The 22,963-nt window shown below is 35.8% G+C and overlaps 1 protein-coding gene across 7 annotated transcripts in view; it reads left to right on the plus strand.

Annotated features, from left to right (window-relative positions):
• Positions 1-22,963, plus strand: part of NBEA (neurobeachin) — a 459,554-nt gene that overhangs the window by 384,067 nt on the left and 52,524 nt on the right. For all 7 annotated transcript variants that reach the window (XM_071448498.1, XM_071448499.1, XM_071448503.1 and 4 more), the window contains 3 exons: positions 259-399; positions 8,352-8,471; positions 19,167-19,319. In XM_071448498.1, the coding sequence (XP_071304599.1) occupies positions 259-399; positions 8,352-8,471; positions 19,167-19,319 (414 nt within the window). The remainder of the gene's footprint in view (positions 1-258; positions 400-8,351; positions 8,472-19,166; positions 19,320-22,963) is intronic.

Genomic DNA, 22,963 nt, shown 5'->3' on the forward strand with positions numbered 1-22,963 from the left:
CAACTTATACTTCAAGAAGGTCCTGAAAGTTTGCAGATGTGGATCACTTATATTTGTCAGTTAAAATAAAGAAACTCATAAGACTTTTAGTACAGAAAGCCTTTGAAAATAAATTCTAAGCTTATAGCAATCTCAGGGATTACTACAGCATGGAATGTGTTTGGTTGCAGAGTCTCCTGTGCAGTAAATCTTTATGCAGAATTAACTTATGCCATATCAGACAGCTGATAATATATTTGACCTCTTATCACTTTACAGCCTATTGGTGCTTTGAACCCAAAGAGAGCTGTCTTCTATGCAGAACGGTATGAGACATGGGAAGATGATCAGACTCCACCTTATCATTATAACACCCACTACTCTACATCTACTTCTACCTTGGCTTGGCTTGTTCGTATTGTAAGTATTTCTGGATCCTGGTTTTCATGGAGATCTTTATTTGCAGCATCTCTTCTGTCACCACTGTTTTGTTGTTTTTTTTAATGAAAGCACCTTTCTATTAAAATCTCACTGTTCTTCCCTACCTTAAAATCTCAGAAATTCTCTTGATATTCTTTATATACTCATTTGTAGTGAACAGGGGTTCCTTCTTACCCAAACAATCCAAAATGAATTTAAACATAAAATTGTGATGGTATTAGGATGTATACAATGAGAAAAATGCATCTAAAATGAAATCCACCCCCAAAAAATATCTCAAGGCAGAAATCTGATACTGCTCATATTCATTTATTATTTTCAGCTAGGGACAGATCCATGCAACATTGAAAAAAAAAGCCTTTTGTAAGAACATTAAACTGTCACATCGAGAGGGGAATTATATAACCAATTTTATATTAAAGCAACATTGAATAATATTTTATGCAAATGAACTATGCTTCTAAATTAATGAACATCTCTACAGTTTTCAGAAATGTAGAAATTGGATTCTAACTTCAAACTCTTATGTCAGTACTGAAAACCTCACGCTTCTATGACCAAAACCAGATCTAAGGAAGGGGACCAAACTTCAAAGATAGAATGAATCTGAATTCAGTGTATGTGTTATTACAATTATTTACAGAATAAAGAGTATTGATGTGACACTGAAGGTTTCACAGGGAAACCTGAATTAATGAAAAATTGGGTGACTGTGTAATTACTTAAGTTAAAGTACACTCTGCCAATAAAAATCTGTTGCATAAGGTGTATTCTAAGCATATTTTGCATACAACAAAGCAAAAGAGAGCCACACAAAGCTTGATATTGAGTTTTCACTCATCTCAGCTTCCCTTAGACATGTTCATTTTTTTTCTGCTCAGAAGGGAATTCATGTGTCTGTGAGTTCAGGATATTCTTCTTAAACCATGGGAAACTAAGTGTTGATTACACTCCTGTGTTGGGTGACCGCTGTATTCCTTTTAAATGCTGCTAAATTATTCATCTACTGAATACATTTTATGGTACACTTTGTTGCCTTAAAGTAGATTAAAACCAGTAGTTTTATTTGGATGTTTCTCTATTAATTTTGGCTGCTGTACAGCAAAAGATCCCCTCTTGCTAGTCAGCAAATTCTCAGCGGTGAAATTCTGGTTACAGGCTGAATGTACAACACACTAAGGAGTATTCTTTTCCTGTATTAGGTTAATTCAATGTCATTTTTACTACTGTCCTTTATGTAATACTGTTGATGCTCTTGCTCTCTCTTTGTTCTCACCTAAAGAGCAAGAGAACAGTCTTTGTCTTGATGGCCTTGCAATATAGACCTACAATTACAAATTACATTTGTTAGAGCAAACAATATACGTGAGGATAGAACACAGAAGTGGAAACCACTGACACCCAAAGAAGAGGTTGCCAATGAAAAGGTGAAAACCACAGATAACTTAAATACAGGGACACCCCTACACAGGTATTTTAAAGATTATTTAAATATGATTCACCAGCAAAGAAAAGCAATCTGTAATGGAAGTAGACAACAGAAGTAAAAGAAGACAAATCCAGAAAAGGAAAAAGATATAATAATATGATAAGACTAGATAAGGCAGCAAATGGAAAGCCTAAATAGATATTTGAAAATAAGTGTGTATAGAGGAAAAGATTATGGCAATGAAGATTACAAAGTCATAGTGATCTATAGAGAGTTATTTTGGTTACAAAATAAAGGATGAAATATCCTAAGGGAGAAGATTGTGCCAGTGAAATTTATAGATAAGACTAGATCAGATTTCTGCAAGTTAAACTAGTATTTCTTGCTCATGAATTTCTTGAGGTAGAGCTTTGAAGAAGACTCTGTAAGAAAAGGTAAATTAAAGTCTAGTCCAGAAAGAGAAAGGTGACATTAAGAGATGCAGAGATTCACAAAGAAAAATGCTTTCAGTATTTTGAAAGACTGGAGGAGAGTGATGGGAAAAGATGTGTTACTGTAGAGCTTTTGGTAGAAAGTGACAACAAACTGAGAGTGAAGGATGAGAGTACAAACTAAAACCATGGGAGAAGACTGTGTAAATCAAAGAAGAGAAGAGGAAAAGCAAAAGAAATGGAAAAAAGCAAGGAAACAAATGAAAAAGATATGAAAAAAAGTAAATTGGAAATGAGAGTTTAGATGAAGAAAAACAAAACAGTATGTAGTAATGGGGATCCAAGGGGACAAACTGCCTGCCTAGACCTTAGTGTTGTAGGAAGAAGTATTTGCTGTGGGTAAGGAAGTTTCAGCCACTCTGAAGTATATATATATATATAGAGAGAGAGAGAGAGAATTGTGTAATTGCCACAAAACCTTAAAAATTATTTTAAGTCTTACTTTTCAGCTTTGACAGATGCAATCTGGTTTCTGTCAGTCGTCTTCAAAGCCTTGCTTTTAATACCATATTTTTGAGTCAATTCTGTGATAATCTGTTCCCTACTGCCTTATATTTCCCTCAGTTGCTTTCCTTATCTGATGTATTGTGGTGGGTTGGCTCTGCCTAGATGTCAGGTACCCACCACAACTGCTCTATTACTCCCCTCTTCAGCTGGGCAGGAGATAGAAAAAATAAGGAGAGACTCAGGGGTTGAGATAAGGGCTGGGAGAGATCCCTTACCAGTTACCATCATGGGCAAAACAGACTCAGCCTGGGAAATTAATTTGAATTATTACCAATCAAATGAGACTAGGATAATGATAAAATAAAGTCAAATCTTAAAACCACCTTCCTCCCAACCCCTCCCTTCTCTGGGGAGGGTTAGGACATAACTCCTAAATTCTCTCTCTCCTCTCCCCACTGACACAGGGGAATGGGAATGGGGGCTGTGCTCAGTTCATCACACTTGTCTCTGCCACTCCTATCTCCTCAGAAGATTCCACACTCTTCCCCTGCTCCAATGTGGGGTCCCTCCCATGTGAGACAGTCCTTCATGAACTTCTCTAAAGTGAGTCCTTCCCACAGGCTGCAACTCTTCATGAGCTGCTCCAGCGTGGGTCCCTCCCACAGGGTGCAGTTCCTCAGGAACAGACTGCAACTGTTGGAATTAAATACCAAAATAGCCGGATGGAACGTGCCTGGGCTGGTCTGGGCCTTGCTGCTTGACCAAGGGCAGCAGCTGTGGTGGTTTCACCTCAGAGACACCTTTGGCTGGCTGGATATTGCAGCTGGGCACTTGGGACAATGCTCCAGGCATGCAGGAGCTCAGGTTTACCTCTGGTGGAGAGGCCTCAAGGCGAGGTGAAGGAAAGGAGCTGGTTCTGATGGAGGGTTTTGATCCAGAGTTTTATTCCTGGCCCACAGGCCTCTGAATCCAGCAACAGCTCCAACAGAACCAAGAACCGCGTGGTTGCAGTGTCTTTTAACCCCAGGGAGAGGGGGAGGGAAGGGGTAGGGATCCCACCAACCAGGTAAGGGGTGGGGGGAAGTCTCAGAGGACAAATGGCACCTGGATGGCCCAATGTCCCCAGGGCTGAGAGGCATCTTTTGAACTTTGCCAGTCACACAATGCTCTTTCTGGAATGCCAAGATTGACAGACAGCTCTCAACAGGAGGCAAGGGGAGGGGAAGGGAGAGGGTATTGGCACACCTGGGGAAAGAACTGGGATAACTGAGACAGGCTGTTACATCACACCACAACATGCAACTGTGGGTGCTCCGTGGGCTTACAAGTTCTGCCAACAAACCTGCTCCTACATGGGCTCCACTCTCCATGGAAGCACATGGGGCCCTGCCAGGAGCCTACTCCAGCACAGGCTTCCAGGGGCTCATGACCTTCCTCAGGCATCCCCCTACTGTGGCATGGATTCCTCCAGGGGCTGCAGGAAGAGCTGTACTCCCCTCTGGACCTCCATGGTCTGTAGGGGCACAGCTGCCTCACCATGGGCTGGAGGGAATCTCTGTTCTGGAGCCAGAGCACCTCCTGGCCTTCCTCCTGCACTGACTTAGTTGTCTGCAGGGCTGTTCCTCTCACATATTCCCATTGCTCTCTCTAGTGTTCTTGTGCAGTTTTTCCCTGGGCCTTCTTAAGTCTGTTATCATAAAGGCACTGTGCTATAATTCACAGGCTTAGCCTTGGTCAGCTGCAGATCCACCTTGGAGCCAGCTGGCATTGGCACTATTGGATATAGAAAAAGCTTCTCATAGAAGCCACCCCTGTAGTCTCCCCCACTACCAAAACTTTGCCACACAAATCCAGTACATGTTTCAGGCTAGTTTTTTAAAAGATGCTGTATGTCTTAGCCTCAGTTCTGTCCTGTGTAGTTAATTTTTATATCTCTGCCTTTGTTTTACCAGTAATACATATTCTGTTTTATGTGTTTTTGTGGAAATGAAATTGAATATTCATAGTTTTTCATTAAGTGACCTTACCACCTGAAGACTCATTTTCTTCATGTGCATTTCATCTGGAACAGTGAATATTTAAGTTGCAGAAGATGGAATAGTTTAAACTATGAATGCCACTTCACAATGCCTTATATTCCAGTGACTTGACCTGAAAAATAGACAGAAGGAAAAAGTAAAATAGAAGAAGGAATTCTGCCTTGAATCATGTAGAATGTGAATATCAGCATTGGCTTCAGATTTTTATAAGAAATAGGATAGAGTTATGGTAAAATTGGATGTTCTCAATAATTGCTACTGAAGAAGTTATATGTGTAAATCAGTTGCATTTTCATGGAAACAGTGACCAGTGTTTGAGAGCATGATTCTCTAAAGTGGTAGTCAAGATGTTTGTAGAGAATAATTGTCTTCCAGTTGCTGTTGCAATGAGTGCATATTTGTACAAGGCAGAATAAATTCTGTATTTATTATGAGTTAGATTAGATTAAGTTAAAACCAGTTTTTAGTGAGATTCAAAGATGAGGAGGACTTCATGCCATATGGTAAACAGTAGTGAATTTGGCTCTTCTTTTTGTCAGATTTTAGCAGGACAATCACAAATACATCTGGCAAAAGGTATGTGTCACTCTGACAAACCATTACATACTCTCTCTCTCTCCTCTTACAAATGGCTGTAAGGACATTTCTGTGTGACATAGGTTGTCTTAGAATGACCACATCCCTTCCTCCTCCCTCCTCTACTTCCACCATAAATTATTCAAATGAGTCTGTGTACGGCTAAAAGGGAAGGGTGGGAGAGAAGTGCTATTGAATGGAAAAATTTGTTGTCCTCACAGCTCAAGCTTGTGTTCAGTGTAATCAAGTCCCCCACGAATTTCTCTCCTTGTTGGCAGTGAACAAGGTGTGAATTTTATTCAGAATATTAAGAATGAGTGAGATGGAGTATTAATGAAAACATTGTGCTGCTTTATAGCTTTCACAGCAACAAAACCTTTACATGAAATGACAGTAATTGGTATCATAACAGTATTTAAATTAGTATATAGAATACAGATATGAGTTATATTTGTATAAGCACTTGACTTCCTAGAGAATAAAAATTACCTTAAAATATGTTAGAGGTCTGAGATAAAGGAAGTGAAAGCTCTGAATTTCTGCTAAGGATTAAAAATCCAAAAAGATAGGCACAACAGGCCACAGCAGGATAGCATAATAGGGCACCCTGTAGTGCTCAGCTACTAAAAGTTTAATCCTTGATTATGAATTTTATTGCTTTTGTGTATTTGTCTCAGATGCTTAAAATAATGTTGTCATGCAAGTTTGGATTAATATTTTTACATAATTTATTTTAATTACATCATTTTTTTCTGGTTTCTGCTTCTTTTAAATCCATCAGCTGCTTCTGATTTCAGAACCTCTGCAATGATCCACAGTCTGCTCCACAATAATATTCACAAAAATCACATATATCTTATAAAGAAAAGAGTGATGGGTAGGAGCTGTTAGAAGACAGAATTATTTGTGCTCAGATCAAGAACATATGATGTTTTTCAGTCAGTGCAAGCTAGAAAATAGCATAATTCCTATTGCAAATATATACAGATAATTGGGAGAAGGAATGAATTTAAAAGCAAAATAATTCTAATATTGAAAAATTTAAATTTAATAAAATTTAAATATTAACATATTTTTAAATAATAAATTAATATAATCCAATTTCTGTATATATTGTTTTCCTTTTTGTACTTCTGGGTCGGAATCTTACACATTTTCATTTATATTTTACATTGAATTCACTTTATGGAGCACTGAAAAATCTGGATAGATGAAGACTTGTTTTCTGTCAATATTTCAGTTCATTGTGGTAGTTTATACTACTCACCAAGTTGAGCCACTGTTAAATTTTGATATTCTATTTAAATTATGAAACTCTTCCATACCACACAGTCTTTCAAAATTCACAAGTGCAAATAAAGCCATTGTGCAATGAGATTTAGGGTCCTCTAACAAGAAATTATATTGTGATGATTTTGTATTTAATTATATTATTTTAATTAATTATTTAACACAGATTAGTATTCTCTGATTAGAATAAATCCTCAGAAGAAAAATATTTATAAGATATTATTCTTTTGAATGTGTCTATTAAAAACTAATTTCCCATGTTTTAAGAGGAAAAAAATTGATTAGAGTTTTTTCTTCTTTGTACAAAAGTAGCCTGTGTTGACTGCTGTGCATGATAGAAAAAATTAACTGGGAAAATATGTGGAATAAGGGTGGAGAAACAACAGTCTTTGGGAGTCAGAATTCCATCTTTTATTTTCCTTTTTTTGTATATTTTCACTATATTTGCATCCACGTTTTCCTTATTTTAATTTCTCTTAAGGACCATGTAAACATACATTTCTTCATATGTTTTTCATCTGAGGTAATTTTCCCACAATGTGTATAACGTGGCATAATTCCTTCAAATATTCTTTATTAATGGAGGAGTTCCCTGACTTGTTCAAAAATTTTGTAGAAGGAAACAGAGAATGTTTAGAATAAAATTCAAATAATAGATGAGTAATACTGTAATAAAAATTGTGATCTGGTGATTATGAGCTGCTTTGATTACCAAAATTTCCAGATGATCAGGATATGCAATGAAATAAGTTTGAGTACGAATTAATCAGAAGGACTTTCTTAAAAACATTCCCCATGAGACTTGGAAAAAGAAGGAATGAACATCCATCCCTGTAGGCATACTGCCAACTATTGGTTGAATAAGAGGGCTAATGGAGTAGTGGTGAAAATCCGGGTTTCTGCCAATGATCTCTGTATTCAGGTTCTACTGTCAAATTAAGGATTTGGTCCACTGTTAACCCCTTGCCTGCAGAGGAATGTAGTGACATAAAAAATGGGTCATCCAGACTGTCTAATACCTGAGCTCTTCCTCCCCAAAAGCTGGTTTCCATTTAGTATAAAATGGGATATGGTTTCAGATAGAACTAGTGAAAGTAAAGACTCTAAATATTTAATCTCTGTGCCTCTGCCCCAAAATAATGATAAAGCTGCATATCCTGGGACCACAGTCTGCCTCTTAACAACCTTAGAGCCATTCGTGTCACCTTGAGGCAAAGTGGAACATACTGAGCTCTTTTCAATTAAATGAAAACACAAGAAAGATTTAGAGATGGGATTTTTTAAAGATTTTGACATACCAACATGCAAGGAGTATACAAAGCCTAGTTATATAAATAACACAGAATGTGTTTGTAGTGGTTGCAGTAAAGGAGGCAGTCATTGTGAACTGGAACTAGGCTACAAATGTCTGATGGGTAATTAGTCTTACGGTATAGAACTCAGGATTTGTTTGTGCAAAATGTGTTACTGCCAAGAAATACACTCAGATGTTCAGTGCAGAAACCCATGTGTACATATAACTATAAGGTGCCATGTTTTTCTTTAATTCTGCATTTATGAAGTATTTTGATCTGCAATAGGCTTTTGGATTTTGACAGAAACCTGCTGCATGAGTCTTTGTACTGTTTTCTTAATCTGTCATAATTTCATTAACTACAGGAGCCCTTTACAACATTCTTTCTAAATGCAAATGATGGCAAGTTTGACCACCCAGATCGAACCTTCTCTTCAGTGGCCAGGTCCTGGAGGAACAGCCAAAGAGATACCTCAGATGTGAAGGTAACATATATATTAAATAAATGGATAAATATGCAATTTCATTATGGCATTTTTGTTTATGTAAACATAAAGAAGGTGTTGTGTTATATTTTATATTTTTATATATCTCATTTCTTTATATTCAGCACACGAGGTATAGCATAAATAAATAGATGTTGATAAAGTTTATTGTTCTAACACAAACAATCAAAGATTCTTTGAAGTTGAGTGGACAAAAGATGGGATTTTTTTAAGAGAAAAACAACCTAACTGATCTAATTTAGATCAGATAATCAGGAGATGGAGAAAAGCTCAATAAATTGTTCTTTCCTGCTGTTAACTCAATATTTGGCCCACTCCATAAAACACAGCAGGAATTGGATTTGACCTTAAAGTGTCATATTGTTATAGCTTGCCTAGCTCTGGGTTTGCATTGCCTGAGGCAATTAATAAAGCATTAATGACAAGACCCATTTAAAATGTTGGCTTTTCTGTACAGCTTTAGCTTTTACTTGAATGTGCCTGGGGATATTATGCAACAATACACATTAGATTAAAACAACTTCTACACTATATACAGAAACAGCCAGAAAGCAGGGTGATTTTACTGCTGTTATTCCTTACCTTTGTATTTACCTCGTTAAATACAAAGGGTTATTGTTCATAGACATGGGACCTTATCAAAAGGAAACAAAAATCTAGAAATATTTTGAATAATATGGTCCCTTCTTGATTCTCATTTTCTAGTAATAAAGTAGGTAAAGGCTTCACTATAAAAATTGGTCTTTAAAAAAAACCCCACATTTTTTACAGTGAATATATTTCTCTTCTATTATATACTACCACTCATACTAGGAAATGGTCATATTGCCATTATATTTTTATTTATATTTTAATTTTTTTTATTTATTTGTCTTGGCAAAGAAAAAAAAATTTAAAAATATGTATATTTGTTGATTTCTTTTTATTCCGGAGCTCTTGTTTGCGTAAGTATTCCAACAGTCTCAGAACAGACAAATCACGTTGTTGTCATTCAGCTGCTAGTTAGAATAACTAATTGCAAATTGTACGGTCGTTTTAACATATGGGAAAAAAATGCTTTTTAAAGAAATCAGCCTGAATCTCCTACAAACCATTTTATGTTTATTCATGCTTGTCTGGAACTCAATAGATTTTTAAGTACCATCGCTCTTACCCTTGTAAGAAAAACAGGAGATTTCCAAATTTGGAAGCAATTTGAGGTAATATCTACTATATCTGATATATCTTCAGAGTGCTGACATTTTGATTTTTACTTTTCAATGAAATCTGTTTTTCCTGTAATTCCACTAGAGTATCTGGGGGAGTGACTTCCTAGGAGTGGGGCTCAAACAAAGGATAAGAGCCTTAAACTGAGAAACAAGGCAAGACAGTTGGAAGTGACTGTAATCTTCTTGTCTGGCTTTGGTACACAGGAGGAGGGCAGCTAAATACATCAAGGCATTGCAAAAGATAAAGGAATATCTGTGGACAGACGGAGAGATGGTATTCAAGTGGGGTATATAATTAGTGAAAGGATTGTTCTTAAACTAGCAACCAAATGAGTTATCAGTCAAACAATTAGCTGAAATGTTTGTCTGAAAATACTAGAGTCTTGTGAACCAAGTGGGATAAATTAAACTGCTGTTGCTAGCCATTGCAAGGATGAAGGAATTAAGGACGGATAACAGCTGTATTGCAAAACGTATTTGTATTAAGAAACCCCAACTTATCAAAATAAAACAAATATTAAAAAGATGCTCAGAACCAGATACCTTCAGAAAAGGAAGGCAAAGGTGAAGAAATGAAGTAGCTATATTCTTTAATGCCACTGAATGTAAGAAAGGGAATTGGGGACAGCAGGTAAAATAGTAAAAATTAAGGGTCAGAATTGCCCTAGGGGAAAGCCTGTAAAACAAGGTGTTCCAGAATACATTTGGCAGTCTACTTTAGAGCCCTTAATCAGATTAATACATATATACACATTTCTGTTATGCCATTAGAAAGAGAAATACTACTTGGAGCTAAGTCATTACAGAAAATCTAATATGGGAGTAACAGATGAGGTATGTTAGTCAATAAATGTTTTCTCCAGATAATCCCTGACCTGTCCATTCAGGGATACATTAGGGATTAAAGCTGCTGTTTAAAATAGGGGTTTGTTAATTAATGAAGATGCAGGAAAGGTGGGTTTAGAAAATAACATTGAATTGATTTATTTTTAATTAATTCAGTTCAAGATGAAAATAGATGAATAAAAGGATATTCAAAAATGAGCTGAATCTTTAAGAAATGCTAAAACAAATAGAAAACATTCATAAATTATCTAACAAAACAAATCTGTAGAAATTAGGGGATATTTAATACCAGTATTCGATATATTGAACTACCAAAATAATTTATTGTATAGTAATGCAAAGCCACTACTGGAATAAATCTACTGAGATGTACTTCAATAGCCCAAGCAAAATATGTCAATGCATTCCTCTTTTGTCTTCAGTTTAAGAAGGAAACTAAGATCAACAGGATGGCATAAAGTTTATCATGATACCAAAGGTTTATCCTTAGGGTATAACAACTAGAATATCTCATTAAATATAATTTTCACCTGAAACAGTGTGATTAGTCATTCATTCAGAGCCATTATGTTCTCAGAGAGCATATGTTATTGTTTTTCTCTTTTTTCTTGTCCAGTTTTTAGTATGAATTCTTGTTGGATAAAGCAAATGCTTAGTGCTTTCTTTGCTGGAAACCATCAAGTGTAAGATATACCTAAGCTGGAGCTAGCCATAAGAACAAAAAATGTGTTTTAGGAGGTGGATACAGGTAGAAAAATGCGTGTATGTATGGGGTAATTAATATCTAAAGTGGAGACACATAAATGCTATGAAATATGCAAACATATGAAACGGAGAATTATTTCTCAAGGAACAAAGAGGGAAGGAACGTCAGAGGAAAGGAATCAGAGTGCAAGAATGCTTATTTAAGCAAGAGAGTATGAAAAGTTAGGGTGAAGTTGAGTATTCTCTGAGTTTGAATATCCCCACAAAGGGAAGTAGCAAACTCCTTATTTGTAAACCTTTTTTTTTTCAAAGTAGACTGGCAAAGCACTGGCAAGGCCCATTGATTTGCAGAGTCTGTGCTTCTTAGCAATCAATCAAGAATGAGTATAGCAGATAATTGTTGCTGTTGTTTGTTCCTTAAGATCTTAATGAACTTCATTTCTCAATGCCATTACATCAGGGCCAACTTTTCCCTAAGGCTTTGAAGTTCATTCTGCAAAATGATTGGGAAATGGACTATTATTAATACTACAAATACCTAATTTTTTCAGATTAGTTGTGCTGCCGCTTAGAATGCCTTGCAGGCTTTTCAAACACTTGAATCAAGTTTTCAGGGACTTGAAAAGCAGTGAGGTTTGGGGAACTACCAAGAAACCCCCTCAAAATTTCTAGCCATTTTTGTCACTCTCCTAAGAGCAGCATCCACTGTCTTGCACAACAGAAAAGGTTCAGCTCTGAGAGTGTGACTCATTCAAAAACTAGTGGTCAGCTGTCTGGCAACTTCTAGTATTTATCCAGCAGTCCTGTTAGAAGGGAGAGAATGTGCAAAAGAGAAGATGTGTACATGTTGTATGTGAGTACAGAATCTGGAGGCATGCTCTCTGTTAAAGTGTTCTGTACACTTGTGTAGCTTCTTCTGGCTCCGCGTCTAGCTATACACGGGGGGAAAGGCTTGGCAGTGTGGATTTCCTTATGATATACATGCTGTAAATTCTATCACCATCCTAAAGAATTTTTAAGTCTTTATGGTAAATATTTAGTGCATAGAATAGAGGTAATACATCAAAGTAGCAAACTTTGAAAACTCTTAAGACTAGCAAGTGTTCATTATTCATGTATTCCTTATTGTACATTTGAAATTCATCTGAGCTGCTTTAAGTGCATTTATCTCTGATCTTACTAATCTCATTAATTATTGTGGCACAGGTTATGAAATAATTTTAAAACAACATGTGAAACGAATTAATCTGAAATTCTTCATTGCTGTGTGTTGTAAGATGGCCACAATTTTTGCTCTCACGCACTGTATTAAATAATTATATGAAATATCTTCACTCTTTACTAACAAGGTCTAATTAAAAATAAAAAAGGGTTTTTTTGGAAAGCAAAATCTGGAGGGTTTTTTACATCAGTTACTGTTTAAGAAAGAGGACTATAAGGTACATTATTTTCAAGTGCTTCAGTAAGTGCTGAAGTAGGTCAATTTTAACTAATGAACTGAGATTTTTAAGTACTGCAGATGCTTTCCACAACTGTTCTTTTACAGCCTCAATGTTGTCTGAAAAAATACTGAAAAAATATCCAAACCACTTTCACAGAATTTGGCATTAAAATTTAAAAACCAAATACCTGAAATTTGCAAAAGAATTTGTGTCTCTTTAGGAAGCTACATTTCTGTCTGTCCAGCTCCTTTCCTCCCATGCTCATTTCCTCCCTGGCATTCTCTCTCTGTTTCTCCCTTTCTTTTCCCTCCTTCCCTTTCCCCTTTAAATATGTGTAATCTCTTCTGGGACTGAATTATTTCACACTGAGCTAATGAAAATAGGGCTGTGGCAGTAGCTTAATCAGCCTGAAAACAAGCTGTAATTCTGGCATCTCAAATTGTGGCAAAAAGTAGACCACCTTTGAAAAATGAAGTGTATGATAGATTATTGCTCAATAAAGGATTAGATATTTACTTAGACCATGTTGTTCCTTACTCTCAGGTTGTTTTGGTTCATTTTCAAGAAACTCATTCACCTACAGTGAATGAAACAGAATTAATACAGTATGTGCTGTGTTAGAGTGGTAACACACAAGGGAGAGCCTGGATAACACAGTTTATTTTATTGTGTCTCCCTTTATCAACATCGACCTTCTCTCGAGATAATCAGTACAAGCTGGAGGAAGAATGAACGTTCACGGGGTGACCTTTGAGGAAGCAAGTCACCCGGAAATGACCATAACTTGGCCAGTCAGCTTGCACATTTTTTCCTTTCTAACCCCCCCTCCCCCTCCCCCCTCCAGTTTTTTGTAACATTGACTTCCCCAGAACCTCCTGTTCAGATGCTAATCTTTCCTAATACCTCTCAAACTTGTTATATTACTTTTTGAATATTCTGTTTAGAAGTTAGAAAGGTAGCTCTGACAAAATGTCAGTGAAGTGCCTTCGTGTGAAATGGAGGAACTCATGACTGACTCATTGACCCAGTACTAGACTCTTGTGGAATTAATGGATGCCAGGGGATCAACCTTTTGGGAGGAAAAGAAAGAAAGAAAAAGAAATGGAAACTTTAAAACCTTGAAGTGAATTATACTAGAAAAGTGAAAACGTCTGGGTTGAATTTGATTTCATTGGGAGGCCATAAAATGGTATACCCTTAGCAAAACATATTAAACAGAAATGTCAGATTTGATGCAAGTGGTGTACAATTATAATAGTGTTAATAGCGGTTCTCTATCACCTGAAGACATGTTTTTAAAGTTTAATTTCTCAGCAGTTTGGATTTGTCACAGGCTTGTAAATTAGAAAATGCATTTGGGGGATGTTTTCTTATATGAAAACACAAGGCATATAATACTGTTAACTATACCTTGGGGTTTTAGTATAGCTATTAAAATAAACAAGAGATCACATTTACAGACAAGAAATGTCTGTTATAATATTAATTTTGCTTTTTTTTATACACCCTTCAATAGCTTTACTGCATTGTTCTTCATGTGAGAAGAGCCAAGCTTCTTGGGCGGTTTGAAAGGCAGCTGACTATTAAATGATGGAAAGCTAACCTGTCTTATTAGAAGTGTGAATGAAAGGGGAGCAGAGGAGGTTACCAGCTGATGAAATGTCAAGGACAACTAGACAGAAATTACTGCAAATAGGTTTAGATCACAAAATCCCTATTTTTATTAACTCTTTGAACTCTAGATATTTCTTGTGGTAAGAAATTACCCATGACAGGTAATGTATTCAGAAAGATTTATTTAGAAATTTCAATGTCGTTTGGCAAGAGCAATGAAGCCAAGAACATTTACTGCAAACATTTAAGAACATTTAATGCAAAATTATAGGTCAGCTGAGTTGCATGCAATAACATATGCGTTTAAAATGCGTAATTGGTCTGTGAATATTTAAAAAATTCCAGACTTTTAAAAGTTGGGTTTTCTGTGCGTTTTTTCTTTACATTCCCTCATTTTATGCCTGCTAGATGATGTAACTTGTCAGGAAGCTGTTTTATGGGTTTGTTTGTTTTGATATTTTCCTTCATGTCTTGATTTGCACTGGTTGACACAATGTGTGTATTGTAGGAAAAAAATATTTTGAGATTTATCTTTCATGAACATTTGTGGCTTGAGACCTAAATTTCTCAAAGTCATGGTAGCTTCAAACTAGCATTTCTTTGCACAGATCTGGCTTTACATTTGCCTTTTACCACTAGTACCACTGAAGGTGCAATAGGATTTTTGAGAAACCTCTTATCAACTATTTTGTCTGTCAAGCAGAAAGCAGATTTGGAGACAGAAGGTCCTCTGTGTCCTATCCCTTGACGTAAATACTATCTATGAGATACATTTTCCCCCTGCTAATTTTTGAGTCTCCTTGTCCCTATCTTCAGGGTGAATTTAACAATGACACTTCTGAAGTATGAAACTGGTGATTTGTAAAAAGCTGTGTTGTATGACAAATTACACTCTGCTCTGAAGTGAATGAAAAATAGCAGATGCTGTCAGAAAAGTATGTGATCTCCATCCCCAATGTAAAGACTACAGAGGTTGACAAAAACATTTATTTTGGCTTCTGTGTGATGAACATGTGACAAAATATGATATGTCCAAAGTATATAAAGAAGTAAATTAAGTTATGGACTGTTTAGCAATAAATCTGCTAGCTTATTTAGGAAGGTTAGAGGAATATTTTGCATTTCTGTAACAAAAACAATGGAGCAATACATCATTATCCTTAATTTAGACTTTTAGGAGCTTGAAGGCTGTAAATCTGGTAAATAATGCTTTTCAAACATGCAATAAACAATGCAAAGACAAAACAGTAATTTATTCTCAGTATCTGGGATGGATGATAGCTAGGATGAGGGAAGATTTGCTTAGATTGCATAATGAAGGATTTGGGGCAGTTACTAGGTAAAACTCCCCAGATAAAGAACACTGGAGACCAGTTGATGGAAGAATTGTGGAATTGCTCTCACTCAAATTCTGGGACAACAGGGTAGACAGATATCTTGCAGGATAGCTGTCATAGCTGAACCTCATCTGGAATGGAGGAATGGACACAGTCACCTCTCTGAATAGCACCCTGAAACTGCTATTTTTTGAGGTATTGTTTCCTGTCCATAACAGAAAAAGCACCAAAAGAGTGCCTCTCTCAAGTCATAATCTTTATTAGAATATGAACTGGCACATGACCATTTGTGAAACAAATTAAAAACAAACTCTAGATGAGAAAATGTTAATAGGTTTTGAAAATAGTCCTTGCTAGTGTTATATTTTCCTGCATTCTTTTGTACATTCTTGCAACTTTCAGTGGCTTCTTAGTTAACATGATTCTCTCTGGGCCCCAGTTGTCATCTTGTCGTCTCCTCTGAGGTTCACTGCTGTCTGTTTCTTTTCCCAGAAAGCTCCTGGGCTCCATCCTTTCTGCCTCACTGTCCTTGCTAATCCTTCCACTCTCTGCCTCTCCCAGTTTATACTTCTCTTAGTGAAACATGCTCAGTGGCCCTGGGGAAGAGGATATTTGCCCTTCTATGCCCAGCCACTGCCTGCCTTTGGCATGAGATAGAAGAGACAGCTTCTTCAATTTCTTACAGCAGAATAAAGAATGTACACATAAAACCCAAATTTTTTATCAACCATCTCTAGCTTGGTTGTATTTTCTATGCATCTAAGTAGCTAAATACATGAATCGGAAGTTCATACATACAGGGTGCCCCAGGGTTTCATACTGGGCCTGTGTTTTAGTATATACTAATTCACCCTCTAGAAATGAGAAGGGGATATATTTATCTGAGCTATTTTTAAGCGCTGTAGTTTCTTAGTCTAGTAAGCAGTGGAGATGGCAAAATTACAAGAGGAGCATCAAATGCTATAAAAGAAAACTGAATGGTTAATACAAAGTATGGGAAATATGCAAGTATCTGGGAAAGGTCACATGCAACATGGCTCACATTTCAAGAAAAATTTCAATTCATGCTAAATAGCACTCAAATAAGCACTGTAATTGTAGTCTGCACTAAAAATAACATTGAAGAGAATGCTGAGACTATAACAGAGTGGGTTAGTTAATCCTTTTTAAATACCATGTTTAGGTATTTTTATTTTGACTGAAAAAAAACCCAACAAAACAACCTACCAGGAGATGTGTAACTGAAACGATTAGGATTCTAGGGAGAGTGTTATTTGAAGAGGATTCAGAAGTCTGGCACTGGTTAACTTCCAGAGCACAGGAATAAGACAGCTCAAACTAAACATACACAACACAATAAATCTTATAAAGAAAGTTAATCACATACTTTTGTTTATTCTATTTCTATTTATGTTTTCTGCTATTCCAGACAAGGGAACATTAAATTACCCTGAAAGCAAAGAGCAGCAAAGATAAACTTACTAAATAGAAATACCTTTAAAAATACTCAGTGACTTAAATCCCTTTGTTTCAAGATACCCCCACAGCCAAAAGGTTAGTAGAATTCAGTTAAACAATAGATGTGTCTCTGGGTAGCGCAAATCTTTCAGGTATGTGTAGATGTAAAAGTCCACAGTTACATGCTATGACATTTAAAACTGAAAAAGGAAATTTAACAAATAACTTTTCTTTAATGGAATTGAAGGACTTGGTTGCTGTGACACTGAAGGTTAGTATGCCACCACATTGAATAAAAATTAATAGTATTTGCAACCAGTGCTATGTGCTTCAAGGCTTTTATACAAGGTAGAAACAAACTTTGCTTTTTCCTTAATAAATTCTGCTTCATTTGAATATTTGCTTTAAGAATAATTTTGACTTTTTGATATTTCTGAGGTCCTTATGAATTTTTCCCTTTTTTTAAGGCAATGCACTTAGTTTGTCAGTGATTTTTGTGGTAGTATATGTTGGGTTGTGAGTCCTGGGTTAGTGATTTGTTGAAGTCCTGAAAGATTTCTGTATAGTTTTCTCCAGCTCTGAGGACAATTATTTCTATTTTGGGCTCCATTAGAGAAAACCAAAGGGCTTTCTTTGGAACCTGAGATTTAGTGATTCATGTTTTGGGGGAATGGGGGAAGAGTGCTTTTAAGAAATACTCTGAATAAATTAGAGGTGTCTATAATAAAACTTAAGATAGGCATTAAATGAATCTTTCTTCTTTTAACATTATAGGATATTCAGGATTTCTCTCATTTTGGCTTTGCTCTGGCTGCTGTTTTATTATGTACTACATCTAATAATTTAATTCTTTCTTTTCTGTTTGGAATTGTAGCTTGTTTCATGATGAGTTATTCAGGTTCAGGCATGTCTACTTGGCTAATATTTTATAGAAGTTAGATACTGATTGGATTTGCATTTTAGTCTAACCTATATTAGTATATTATGATGTAAAGAAGTAATTAAATTGCCTTCCTAAACATACTTAAAATTGTAACGAATACACTTTTTTAAAAATTACTTTATAAATTTGAAAGGTTGCTTTAACTGCTCTATTCTCTGTGGAGTTGCAGATCAGATTTAATTAGATAAGTTTGTGTCTGCAGTGGGGTTTTTTTGCTTCTCATATCTGCAGCTTTTGAAAGGACCACAAAGAGACTCAGATTTCAGGTGCTGTGTCATCAGTTTTTATCATGTTACCCAGCTGAATGCCATAATGCTTTTAACAATGTAATTTGGTGAATTTAATCCATATCTGGATATTAGATAAGAGATAGTGAGCTTTAAAGCTTTTTTGTTTTACTGCAGTTCAATACTTAATGCTAAAATAACAGGAGCAAACAGCAATATTCATTATGTCAAAATGGATTCCTGTTTAGCTATTCTGGAAATTGGGAAAACTTCACACTCCAAGTTACCTATTGTTTATTATATGTTGCAGTTATTGATCTTTCACTTTTTAATATCTGTCTGAAGGGCATTTGTTGTGCTGATATTTTTCCCTCTGTCTATTCTTGAATTTTTCTTACAGTAGAAAAATATCTTCACCATGTATTATTTTTCATTATAATGGTAATCAACTTACCACCTTTTCTTATGCAATTAAAGAATTAAAGGAAGGAAAATCAAGACACTGTCCTATCTGCAAATTTTCCCCTTTTTACATATTTTTGTGAAATAGTAATTTAAAAATCCAATATATTTTCATATTGAAGGCTTAGCATAAATTTTCTTGTAGCTATTATTCTGAAGAAGTCTCCTTTACTCATATGCACTGCCTTGTCTAAAGTTGTGCTTTTCATAAAAACAGATATGGGAAAAACAAAGTCTGAATATTTCATTATGTGGAATACATTTGACTGTAAGTCAAAGAAAGCAGGATATAAAATTTCTTTTAAAAGGTGCACAGAACATAAAAAACCCCAGGTATGCTTTAATATGTAGTACAAGAGAGCCTGATTCTCAGAGTACAATTTAGCATCTCTGTTAAATGTGAAGTCTCATTGTGTGTTTTCTCCCTGCTAGGAGTTAATTCCAGAATTTTACTACCTACCTGAGATGTTTGTCAACAGTAATGGCTACAATCTAGGAGTCAGGGAAGATGAAATTGTTGTGAATGACGTTGATCTCCCTCCCTGGGCCAAGAAACCTGAAGACTTTGTCCGTATCAACAGGATGGTAAGCTGTACTTTAATTTAGTCTAAGGGGTTCTGTATTTTAGTCAGCTAACCTAGTTCTGTTTTTCATCTCTTTAGAAATAGATTTAGAGAAATAAAATAAAAAAGCAAAGAATTTGCATTCTGTCTTGCTTGACAGAACCCTTTATTTTATAGTAGATTTTCCTTCCATGTGCCCAAATTATGGAAAGTTAAATTCAGTTATTTACTCTCTCATGAAAAAGCATCAGACGTGCATGAGCCTGGCAATACAAGATAGCCTGAAAATTTTATGTCTGCTCCTCCTCACCATCTTCTACATCAAAAAATAAAAGAATATTATAAATGCTGATATCTTGCAAGCCATCTTGTAGTTTTTATTCACCTAAAGATGTGCACTACCTGTTCATCAAGATGAACTGGAAATGTAGAAATGTGAACATAAGCAAACAACTGCAGTCTTTGAAGAAATTCTGCAAAATAACTACTCTGATGTATATCATCATGTGCCCTCCAGAATTTAAGCAGTAGAACATTTCTGGTGTATATTTTTTCTTTAATTTTGATAGACATTTTATTATTGATAAAGTTAATGCATGTGTATGCCTTTAGTAGTTTTTAGGAACAGCAGGGTATATTCAGGCGCTTTGGCCAGCAATACTTCAATTTATCGTATTATTCTGGAAATAGTTCTTCCGTAAAATGCATGTTGCTTGTCTTTCTTAAAGAGTCAGGACTGTGATTTCAGTAAGCTGTGGGTTTCCATAGGGTTGCAGAACTGTTCAGTTTATGCATTATTCCCAGTAGTGCTTTTGTGGTAGCATTGCAAATCTATCAATGTGTTGAATTGTTTGGGGTTTTTTCCTGATCAGTTTGGTAACTTAATATTAAGAACTGTCTATGTAAAGAAAATTGTTCTTTGGAAGTTGATAGAAAAAATAGCTCTATTAAGTTCAGAAGAATAGAAGAATATTATAAAACAAAACCTATTCCTAGATGTAGATGATTTAGAAGTGTCCTCCATTTAGAAGAATAAGTGGTTTGACATATGTACATCAGTCTCCAAAGGAAGTGATGGCAACCTCATCACTTGAGATTTATGAAATGTACTACACAAACCAGGAGAAATGTATTCTGTCATTGACAGATTAGTCTGTCATTGACAGGAAGAAGCTGAAGAACCTTTCTTGGCCAATTTCTCTAATAACAGATATATTGGAAAATTATTATTAAAAACAAATAATTGTCTCAGCTGCTGAAAATAAATTCAAGTGCAATTTTACTAGAGGGAGGTGTACTGAAAGGATTGCTGGAGTCCATTAGAATTCCCAAGTGTGGGATGTGCAGTCACAGGCTGGTGTCTCTGGAGTGCCTGTGTCGCTGCACAGAGCCCTTTTTGGGTTGTAGTTGTGGGTAAACCCAAACTGAGCCCAGGTGTAAGCACACTGAAGTTGACCTAGAGGTTTAGTTTTGACATCTGAAAGAACCAAAGTGTGATTCCTTGGTGAAAACAGAGAAGCAAGCTGCCACCTATTGGGGGATATAATGAGAGATGCATAGTAAGGACTCCCATTCTTAAATTTTTTAAGAATCTTCCTTTTATATTAAATTGTACTTCATTAATATTTTCTTTCCACAATATTGGAATTATTACTAGGAGGATAGAAGGTACTATGTGATAGGAGATCACCTGGAAAAAAAGCTTAAGCTTTATTTTATTTAATTTCCTTTGTGCAATTCCTGCTTTTTGGAAAGTAGCATAGCAGCTCTCCACATAAAATTTTTGTGCTGTTGAAGAAAACAGCTGGTTACATAAATTTAGGGTATAGCATTTAAGCCTCCTTAGGGCTATAGGACTTGATAGTGAGATAATGAGTGATTCCACATGTGTGTAAGTATGCTCAGACTGCCAGGAGACAGACAAACTGATGTTAAGACTAGAGTAGTATCATAATTACAGGCTTCAAATAATTGAGTACTTTGCAGTTTCTAAAATCACTAATTATCACCCATTTGTATCAGACCCTCCCTCTACTGTTTTCCAGCCCTTTCCTCAAAGATGTGAGCATTATGCCATTCTTGTACAGTATTGCCAGGAGGCAGTTTCTGCATGGCCTTTATTCACCCCATCATCTACTTTTTTAGCAAGAGCATGATCAGGAGCTAAAATTCGTCTCTACACAGATACATGCTGTCTTCAAATGAGCAGTCAGAAACCTTGAAAATGATAATAAAGTTAGGAACTGCCTACAAAACAGGAGAAAGAGGCATAGATTTATTTGAATTAGATGCAGAACATAGACTGAAAATCACCTTGGGAGAAAAGAATAGAAGATAATAAGAAGCAGAAGTCTGGGAACAAAAACAGTACCAAAAATAGAGCAGTAGCAAGGTAGGGGTGACAATGAACAGCAATTAGATTAGATAAAATTCTGTAATTCTATATCCACCAGAAATAAGTGTATTTTGATGCCATCTATGGAGAATCATTACATCACAGAGGATGTAAACAGTTGTACCTATCTATGGTCCTTTTGAGACTGCACCTGGAATATTGGATTCACTTCTGGGTGACTAGAAAACAGAAGCATTCACATTTGGATGGAGTTCAGAGGATAAAAGCAAAGTGAATAACTTTGGGAGTTTAAAGAGCATGATATATGCATAATATTTTACAAAGCTTATTATGAAGAGCAAGTAGCTAAAGAAGGATAATCCTTTTCATGAAAATGCAGATAGTATGTATAGTAAGAAGTAATAGAATTACAGTTTTAAAATGTAGTAATTTGAATGTGTTATAATTTTTAGAAAAACTTCCTCATGTAGGGTTTTATTAACACACACAACAAACTGCCAGTACCCCATTTTTTTTGTCTCTGCAATGAAACTAGTCAAAGGAACAAATACAAAAGGGATTGGAAAGTTTGACATTCACTACCTAATGTCTGATTCCATTATTTGAACTGGCCAGCAGATGTATTATTCAGATAGGTCATCCCCAGGCCAGGCTTTGGCTGTTACATTTTTTTCTTGCAGAAAAAAATAGCCTGGGTGTGATGTGTAAAACACAGCAAGCTTGTGCAAGCCTGGGATTTCTAGAGCAACTTAGCAATGCAAGTAGAGAATATTTTTACAGAAAACTAAGGAATGTTTCAAGTAAGAGTTTTCCTGATCCCTTATCTATTAAAATCAGCGGTAGTAATTTCATTGCAGTGGGAAGAATCCTATGTGGAGTGCATAACATTACAGTGGGATCTTTTTTCCCTAGCTGATGCTGTTTTCTTTTGTTCTTTTTTTTTTTTTTTGGTGCTTTCTGCAGGCATATATTATGTGTAATTTTATGTGGGAGTAAATAAAAATCCTTATATACTACTTGCACATTTATGAATGTAAGCATTTTCTTTAAATAACAGCAAGAATGCCATCATGTCATCCTGATACTTACCAAAGAAAAAACAGAATAGCCTAGGAAACATCACAGAGGCACAGTGAAATAAATCAGCACAATTTAACCAATTGGTTAGTGAGCTTTACTAAAATTCTATGCAAATTAATAAATAGCAGGCTAGGATTTTTTATTGTATCATTAGATTGTTCAGGTGGTTGTTTTACACTTCAGACTAAACGGGGAAGTGGAAATGGTTTTCCCTCAAAAGAGATTCCTTT

The sequence above is a fragment of the Agelaius tricolor genome, unplaced genomic scaffold (genome assembly GCF_023055355.1).
Source record: "Agelaius tricolor isolate 1412-34295 unplaced genomic scaffold, bAgeTri1.0.p SCAF_26, whole genome shotgun sequence".
In the NCBI taxonomy this organism is placed as follows: Eukaryota; Metazoa; Chordata; class Aves; order Passeriformes; family Icteridae; genus Agelaius; species Agelaius tricolor.